The sequence below is a fragment of the Babylonia areolata genome, chromosome 15 (assembly GCF_041734735.1).
Source record: "Babylonia areolata isolate BAREFJ2019XMU chromosome 15, ASM4173473v1, whole genome shotgun sequence".
Lineage (NCBI taxonomy): Eukaryota > Metazoa > Mollusca > Gastropoda > Neogastropoda > Buccinidae > Babylonia > Babylonia areolata.
In genome coordinates, this window is record NC_134890.1 from 27,582,970 (window position 1) to 27,592,412 (window position 9,443).

General features: G+C 41.5%; 1 protein-coding gene across 1 annotated transcript in view; it reads left to right on the top strand.

Annotated features, from left to right (window-relative positions):
- The window catches only part of LOC143290318 (uncharacterized), a 7,770-nt gene extending 5,090 nt beyond the window's left edge, over positions 1-2,680 (top strand). Inside the window, exons 2-3 of the mRNA XM_076599672.1 lie at positions 386-654; positions 1,817-2,680. Of these exons, the coding sequence (XP_076455787.1) occupies positions 386-654; positions 1,817-2,396 (849 nt within the window). The 3' untranslated portion in view covers positions 2,397-2,680. The remainder of the gene's footprint in view (positions 1-385; positions 655-1,816) is intronic.
- The last annotated feature ends 6,763 nt before the right edge of the window (positions 2,681-9,443 follow it).

The following is a 9,443-nucleotide window of genomic DNA, read 5'->3' on the forward strand; positions in this document are numbered from 1 at the left end:
CACCTCTTTTGTGTCATTTACTGAATTTACATTCCAAACTGTAATATCTTCTTCTTTTATTTCAAAAATTCTGCACACATTGTGTCTGTAATTGTTTTCCGTTTCAGACATGTGCAAGAGTTTATCAGGAACTTCCCATGTTATGATTCAACAATAGAATGATTGTGTATGACCAGAAGAGAGGGCAATTTGCATTCCAAACTGTAATATCTTCTTCTTCTTCTCAAAAATTTGCACACACTGTGTGTGTAATTGTTTTCCGTTTCAGACATGTGCAAGGGTTTATCAGGAACCTCCCATGTTATGATTCAACAATAGAATGATTGTGTATGACCAGAAGAGAGGGCAGCGAACACTAACCCATCACTGTGATTCGCTGTTCCAGCAAGGTCTGTCAGACAGAATCAACCTGCTCCTCTTCTGGCTGGCAGTGGCTGATCTTTACCACCTGACGAGCCATTTGTTGTTCTTACCTAGCTGTTACCTGTCCGACAAGGTTCAGATAAACAACTGGTCCACTATATTGAACGCCAAGGTCAGGCATGTGAAAGACTTGTTCAATTTCATCTCTGGCTCCCTCATCATGATCATGAGTGTGGACCGATGTCTGTCTGTCGTCATGCCGCTCAAGGCGAGGAGACTTCTGACCTACAGGTAAAGCTGTCTGTTTCTTTGGAAACCCACATCTACAAGACCGAGAAGTATGCTAGTCTAGCCAGAAGCCTGAGAGAATCTGGCTTCCAAGCCAAAGTCCTCGCCATAGAGATTGGTGCAAGAGGGTTTATGGGCGCATTTGCCTACAGCCTCATGAAACAGCTGTCGATTTCTGGCAGACAGAGGACATGGGCTCTCAAGGCAATGGCAGAAGCAGCAGAAAAGAGTTACAGCTATATACTCAAATTAGGCGTACGATGGCTCAATGGTTAAACGTCTGCCAGAAAAGGTGACTCAGTTCTGAAGTGGCGACCACTCTGGAGGCGCGGATTCGAACCTGCTGAGGACCAGGAAAAAAAAAGAAAAAAAAGGCGGTAATATAAGGGCATCCAGGAGTTATGACCTGGGTGTGGCCCGGCCCCCTTAGAGTGTAAGGAGTTCAGGGCCGAAACACTCGACTGAGGGGTGCTTCTTCTCTGAAGAGCTTGAACTGTCCAGCTCTCACTAGAATTTCTTATCACAACTACAAGAATATGGTATGGCAATCAGTCGGAATATAGGTAGGTGGGTGTTTTGTTATCACCACCTGAACATGAAGCCATTGACAAACACACAGGAGAGAGCTGCTTTGAGAATAAAAGAATGTAGTAATCACAACGGACGATATTTTTTTCTTTCTTATGATGGTGATCTCTCTCTCTCTCTCTCTCTCTCTCTCTCTCTCTCTCTCTCTCTCTCTCTCTCTCTCTCTCACGGCATTGTGACGCTGAATGGACATTAAAAGCTTTGTCATTTTGTCACTGTCGTTGTTATTCTCTCTCTTTCCTTTTCTCTCTCTCTCTCTCTCTCTCTCTCTCTCTCTCTCTCTCTCTCTCTCTCTCTTTCTCTCGTTATCTTTGTCTTTCCCTGTATCTGTCTCTCTCTGTCTCTATGTGTGTGTGTCTGTGTGTGTGTGTGTCTCTGTCTCTCTCTGTTTCTCTGTCTCTCTCTTTCTTCGGTTGATCATAGACTTTGTTTAAATCAATCACTTTAATTAGATACATGAAGATAGATGTATGCATTTGTTATTTACGAAACTTTGTTTATACTTCTATCACACAGTATAGTAAATCAGATATTTCCATGAAAAAAAAAAAAAACGATTTATGATTGCCGTTTGCAGACCGATGGTGGTTGCCATAGTCCTCTCATACCTAGTTCCTTTCCTGTTTTACCTCAACATTTTTCTGGCCTTCACCGTTCAGTGGAGAGTGGATCCTTCAACCAATCGCAGCATCGCTTACATGACTGACAATAACTGGTTTCCCGTGGACAGCGCGCTTTCATCCCTCATCTGTTATTTCTTCACTGTCATCACCAAGCCAGTCTACCTGGTCATTGTCACCACTTGCTGCGTCATCACCGTCAGTCATCTACGTCACGCTTCTCGTCAACGATCTCAGATGACCGGGAGTGTGAAGGAGAAGGGTGATACAGGGGATAACAAAATCACTAAAATGTTACTGTTTCTCTGCGTTGTGTACGCTGTGGTTCTCTTGATGGATTTGTGTTCTGCCTTGACTTATACAGTCGTCCCGGAGTACTACGTGTACAGGAAATACCATAATACTAAAGTCGTTGTATATCAGATGCTGATCAACCCTGCTTACTGTACAAATTCAACAGCCAACTTTTTCGCTTATCTCCTGCTTAGCTCCAGATTTCGACAAACACTTAAAGGGTTGGTCGGTGTGTCTCAGTGAAAACTAGGAGAATCAAGCATGTAGTGTGAGATGACCTACTCTTGCTGGGGGAAAAGTGACATCTAATGTGTATCCCTTTCCTTCCGTATTTGGACTTTGTGTCAAGCATGAAAGTGCCGATAATTCGTATTACTGAAATATTTCAAAGTCACCATCTGTTTTAGATTATGACCAGATTTAATTAGTATGTAGAATTGTTTTGTGTGTGTGTGTGTGTGGTTTGTTCTTTTTCAGAAAATATTTCTTGTGATTACAGTACATTTCATCGGAACCATGTTTGCTCGTTTTTTCGCTTCAAATTTGTGTTTTTGCCAGTCATAATCATTGTAAGCTTGTGTTCAAACTCTGGATTATGTGGTAAAACAATAAAATCAAGCACAGACACAGCATCTATTTTGTGGAATGTGTATATTACTTTCCTAGTTTTATGTAGCCGGAACATGCCTCATTCACCTCCAAGGTATTTTGTACTTGTATTTGTATTTCTTTTTATCACAACAGATTTCTCTGTGTGAAATTCGGGCTGCTCTCCCCAGGGAGAGCGCGTCGCTACACTACAGCGCCACCCATTCTTTTGTATTTTTTCCTGCGTGCAGTTTTATTTGTTTTTCCTATCGAAGTGGATTTTTCTACAGAATTTTGCCAGGAACAACCTTTTTGTTGCCGTGGGTTCTTTTACGTGCGCTAAGTGCATGCTGCACACGGGACCACGGTTTATCGTCTCATCCGAATGACTAGCGTCCAGACCACCACTCAAGGTCCAGTGGAGGGGGAGAAAATATCGGTGGCTGAGCCGTGATTCGAACCAGCGCGCTCAGATTCTCTCTCGCTTCCTAGGCGGACGCGTTACCTCTAGGCCATCACTCCACATGTATGTGAACATCTGAAACCCGCTAACACATGCACTGCTGTCTATCATCACCTTGCCACGCGGGGAAGGACCAGCGAGCTGTGAAACCATCCAGGCAGCAGGCGGTGACGGGGGTGTGGCAGATATTGTCAGTTCACACAGGACAATTCTGCCAGCTCCTGTCAACCTGAGCTCACTCGCAACGATGACTGGCACTGTGGTTACATGTTCCTGATAGTCCTCATCTTCTTTTTTGACTCACTTGTGTAAACAAAGTGAGTCTATGTTTTAACCCGGTGTTCGGTTGTCTGTGTTTGTGTGTGTGTGTGTGTGTGTGTGTCCGTCGTAAACTTTAACACTGACATTTTCTCTGCAAATACTTTGTCAGTTGACACCAAATTAGGCATAAAAATAGGAAAAATTCAGTTCTTTCCAGTCATCTTGTTTAAAACAATATTGCACCTCTGGGATGGGCACAAAAAAATTAAAAAATGAAGCCTAATTATATGCAAACTGCATTTACTGTTATATTTATATTTTTTTGTATTCTCTAAACTTGGTACTTTGATCTGATATTCTGACCCAACAACAAGAGCACTCATTATTATCATTTTTTGTTCAAACAAGAACTTCTTCTGCTAAGCATGGAAGTTTTATTTATTTTGCAAACGTTTTGGTGCAGATAGTTAAAAAAAAGGGAAATTACTCTGTAATTAATGCTAGGGGACTTAATATGTTTTAAACTGATCTTTTTCATCTTAAACATTACATTTTGAAATTATACTCACTACATAAAAAGCTTGGATTTTTTTTAAAGTGTATCACAAGTGAGTCTTGAAGGCCTTGCCTCTTGTTGTTGTTGTTGTTGTTTTTCTTTGTTGCTGCCCCATTATCTGCACTGTTTCAGCGGCATTGCTTCGACGGGCGCAATAGCCGAGTGGTTAAAGCGTTGGACTGTCAATCTGAGGGTCCCGGGTTCGAATCACGGTGACGGCGCCTGGTGGGTGAAGGGTGGAGATTTTTACGATCTCCCAGGTCAAGATATGTGCAGACCTGCTAGTGCCTGAACCCCCTTCGTGTGTATGCGCAAGCAGATCAAATACGCACGTTAAAGATCCTGTAATCCATGTCAGCGTTCGGTGGGTTATGGAAACAAGAACATACCCAGCATGCACACCCCCAAAAACGGAGTATGGCTGCCTACATGGCGGGGTAAAAACGGTCATACACGTAAAAGCCCACTCGTGTGCATACGAGTGAACGTGGGAGTTGCAGCCCACGAACGCAGAAGAAGAAGAAGAAGAAGCGGTATTGCTTCCACGTCGCCCTTTTCCAGTCTCCCACACCGCTGCTCAATGCGGGCATTGTGCTACATTCCCTGCAACTGTCACTTGAGATATATGATTTTTTTTCTGAGCTGTAAAAGAGAGGGGTGTGAAATGAGAGACAGAGATGGAGAGATAGACACAGTCGGAGAGAAAACACAGAGAGAGAGAGAGAGAAAGAGAGAGAGATAGAGAGAAACACCTCTGTCTTCTATCTTCTCTCTTTCGCGCACAAACACACACACACACACACACACACACACACACACACACACACACACACACACACACACACACACACACACACTCCCCCTAACCTCCTGCACACAGATACGCAGACACAAAATCACGATCTCAGCTCCCTGCACTACATTTGGAAGAACGCAATGGCCACCTCTGTTTACATGCAGATTTCTGTCACTGTCTATTGGGGGGGAAAACAGTCTTGTATGAGTGCTTGTACCTCAAAAGGTTGAAGTCACATGACAATCTTTAAAAAGTATCAAACATGCCAACCAGGAAAAAGAACTATCTCACACACACCCAATGGTACACACCCAACTCTCAGCTTATTTCGAAGATCGACACAGGCTTACAGTTGGGCCAACAGCAAAGTGAATATGTCTGGTTTCACCATTACATGGGAAACCATTTACAGCTTAGTCTTTTGTGAAGGACTATGACTCTCAACTTTGGAGTCAAAATAGCACTGGCTCTTCGTGCTGCAGCCTTGGGGGCTAGTTGGCCATTGGGAACCATTCCAACGCCGACTGTCCAAAAACCCTCTTGGCTGAGAGAGTGGGGATGTAACTTGGGCAAGACACTCTCCACAATAATAAAATTCAAGCCCAGATAGTCAGGACAGCAATTACCTCCTCTGTTGTTCTGGTGGTCGGAGTCTGACACGACTGATTATCATATACCATCAAAAAATCATGGACTTTTAACGGCCCATAAACGACATTTGATCCCAGAATAGCACAATACCAAAATACAAAGGGATGTTTGGAAACAATTTACGGGTTTGTGGATCCTTTGGTTCTAAAAGCTTGCGTTGCGATGCAATGGACCTGTTGTTTCAGAGTGCTAAGTAAGCGGCAAGTGGGTTACAGCGAATAACAAAATGGATATACCAGTACTAAAGTTATTTTGCTTTTCAAATTTTATGACGCATGTGTTTGATACACTGTGGTAGTAATCGCAATCAATTCAGAACAAATGTAGAGTGAAAATTTGTTCCCCATTCAACACGATTCAAACCAGACTGCCTTGATAGGTTATGATTTATCGTAAATGTCAATCAACTGCACAAACATAGGTCTAGAGAAGTAAGGTGTCCTACATCAGTTGTCGATCAACTCCACACGAACTAACGGAGTGTCAAAGTGACTCCATGATTTATGAACGCCAGTCATCTCGTTATTTCCTACTGTGTGCGGCTCCACAAAGTGATGATGGCATGTCAACTCTGTTCATGACCAACAGCGGTGAATGATTTACAAGTCCCTCTGAGCACAACATTGTTGCTGTTAGTTTGTTTCGACTTGTGGTGTGATCGATATTTACTTCCACCCGAACTCATGGCAGATGACACTCGCTTATCTGTCTCTTCTCAAAACGTTTCAGTTTCAATTTCTCAAAGACGCGTCACTACGTTCCGAGAAATCCATATCAGGTACACCACATCCTAATTTCTTAGCAGATGTGTGACCAGCAGTATAGCCCAACGCGCTTCGTCAGGCCTTCAGTGTACGCATATCACGCGTACATATTTGAAGGAGTGGGGGTAACAAAACGATATATATGATAGATATATCGATACATATATAGAGAGGCAGACACAAAGGCAGAAACAGAGAGAGACACAAGATTCAAGATGATTTATTCATATAGGCCAAGGCCCCTTGTGAAGGGGTATGTGAACAGAATACAATGAAAAACAAAGAAAAACAAAAACATCAACAACAAAAAAACAACTCGCATAATACAACATACATAGAAAACTTGATATAAAATAAGTTCCAAGTGAAAACTAGCCTAGCTTCGAAACAGTGTTTTAATGACGTAATAGTTTATCGGGCTTTGAAAGCTTTATTTAAATACAAAGCAAGATTTCTAACAATTTCACAGAAGGTTGAAGACATTAACAGGTTCAATTTAAACATATTTGATTGTCTATAATATTTAGGCTTAATAAATGATTCTCGAATATTCCTCAAAGCTGGACAACAAAGGACAAAATGCATTTCATTTTCTGTCGAACCTTTGCATAATGGACAAATTAGATCACTGTCATTACATATTCTGTATCAATAATGATGAACCGCTAGCTCAGAAATACCTAATCTGAATCTTGTTATATATTTCAATTGTCTATCCAGATTTAACATCAGGTGGGGTTTCAAGTCTGGGCCATTGCTGAAATTCCTATAAAAATCAAATCTTTCACTATTTTGAATATGATCAGAACAGTTCTGCCATCTACAAACGTTGGCGAAAAGCACAAATAAATGACTGAATGCTGCCAACACTTGGGTTTAACCAAAGAAAACAAAACCCATACTCAAATAAACAGTGGCGTATTTTTGTTACCCAATTTACTTTGCCTCTAGTATCTAAATCAAACAGCATATTATAAGCTTTACGAGGTAATCTGTTGTCATCCATTTCTAATAACCTTAGCCAATAACGAATACATTTAACGGCAGCAACTAAATACATCGGGTACCGATTTGTTTCTCCATAAACTAAATCATTAGGAGTTTGCCTCTCAACACCTAAAAATGTCTTCAAAGCAAAAGTATGAACTGATTCACAATGATCAGTGGCTCTATCTAGGCCTCACAACTCCGAACCGTATAACACAACTGGATGTACCTGAGCATCAAACAGCTTAATAAATAAATCAAAAGAGGTATTATTGAACACATGTAACTTTTTCATAATACAGATTAAAGCATTTTAGCCCTACTTGCTGAATCTTTACAAGCGCCAACAAAACTCAAACGTGTGGAGAAAAATATTTCCAAATATTTATAAACGTTAACAACTGGCATCAACGCATCACCATATAACCACCTTTCCCTGCAACTCAGATAACTACCCTTACGAAATACTATGATATTGCTTTTAGTCACGTTAACTCTTAATTGAAGTGAATCTGCCGCACGATGTAAATAATTCAGCTGTGTTTGTAGACCTACAACAGTTTCTGATATTAAAATAGCATCATCAGCTAACAGAAGTATGAACAATTCAAAGGCATCAACTGAAAATAAAGTTCCATGTTTCATATTAGTAACTACCTGAATTGCAAGTTCGTTTATGAAGAGAGAAAACAAAATTGCGCTACAAGCATCACCCTGTCTAACCCCAGCTGTACAGTTCATAAGTTCAGTCAGTTTGGCACCACAACGAACTCTAGCTCTTACTACTTTATATATACTTTTTATACTATACATACTTTTTATACAGTTATAAAGTTTACGTCTTATACCATTCCTTAGTAAAATGGGCCAAAAAAAGATTTCGGTTAAAAGAGTCAGATGCCTTTTCAAAATCAATGAAAGCGACATACAATTTTCGATTAAAGGAGAACTGTTTCTGAACAAGTGAAAGCAACGTAAACATGTGGTCTACTGTAGAAACGCACACGTGCACATACGCATACCTAGTTTACAGTGATGACTCCGAAGTATCTGAGAAGAACCTCCTTATGTACCATGAATCACCTTATCTCAAACAGTGACCGTTTACATTTATATTCAATCCCTTTAATACACCGTATCACTTCCTTGAAAACTTCCGTATTCAAAAGAAAATTGGAATTAAAACCTACACTTTGTGATCACTGTCCACTCACAGTATTGGAACCACAGACGATGTGGTTTCAATTCTACTTCCTCTGCAATGAAAGATTGTGTCAAAGAATGACGAGTTCTCTTTGTACATGATAATCCACTGCATGAGAACAAAACACCCGAAAACCACACACGCTCCCCTCACACCCACACAAGGATAAGCCTGTCACACACACCCCCTTCCGCCAAGGAAGCGAGAGAATCCGAGCGCACGGGATCAAATCTCACCCTCCAGTACCCCCCACCTCCCTACCTCCCCCCTCCCCCACTCCACTAAACCTTGAGTGGTGGTCTAGACGCCAGTCATTCTCATGAGACAAAAAGTTGATGTACCGTGTGTAGCTAGCACTTAGCGCACGTAAAAGAATCCACAGCAACAAAAGGGTTGTCCCTTTCAAATTTCTGTATAAAAATCCACTTTGGGGCCGTATTCAAGACAAAATTCATTTCGCCTTCAGGCAATTTACCCTTACGTTATTTTTGTATTCAAGACACATGTGGTGTGCTCAGGCAGCTAACCCATCGTCTGTAATAAATATAAAAAAAATTAAAAATTAACAAAAAATCCCGGTGATTCCATTCTGCACATGCTCTCACTTTTACCTTTGACCGCACCACACTTCAGAGTATTGTCGAGAGAGTTCACAAGACACGTGCTATCCGCAAAGCACGCCTGTTTTCCCTCAACGAAAACAATGCCACAAAGGATCTGCCATGTTTGCCTCTGCTTCGTGGACAGTCACCCTTGACAGGTAGTGATGGTGATTTGCCTTTGTGTTTGTGTTCCCGCGGGTCGGCTTTCATGTTGCTGACACCGGATATTGCTTACCCTTGGGCAGTTTGCCTCGCCTCAGACACATTCACCCGCAGGCACAGTAGTCTCTTGAATACGGCCCATGATGGGAAAATATGCATATGGTTATGTGTACCAATCAGAGTGCATTTCTTCAATAGAATTTTGCCAGAGGACAACACTCTCGTTGTAACGGGTTACTTTTTTAGTGGGCAAAGT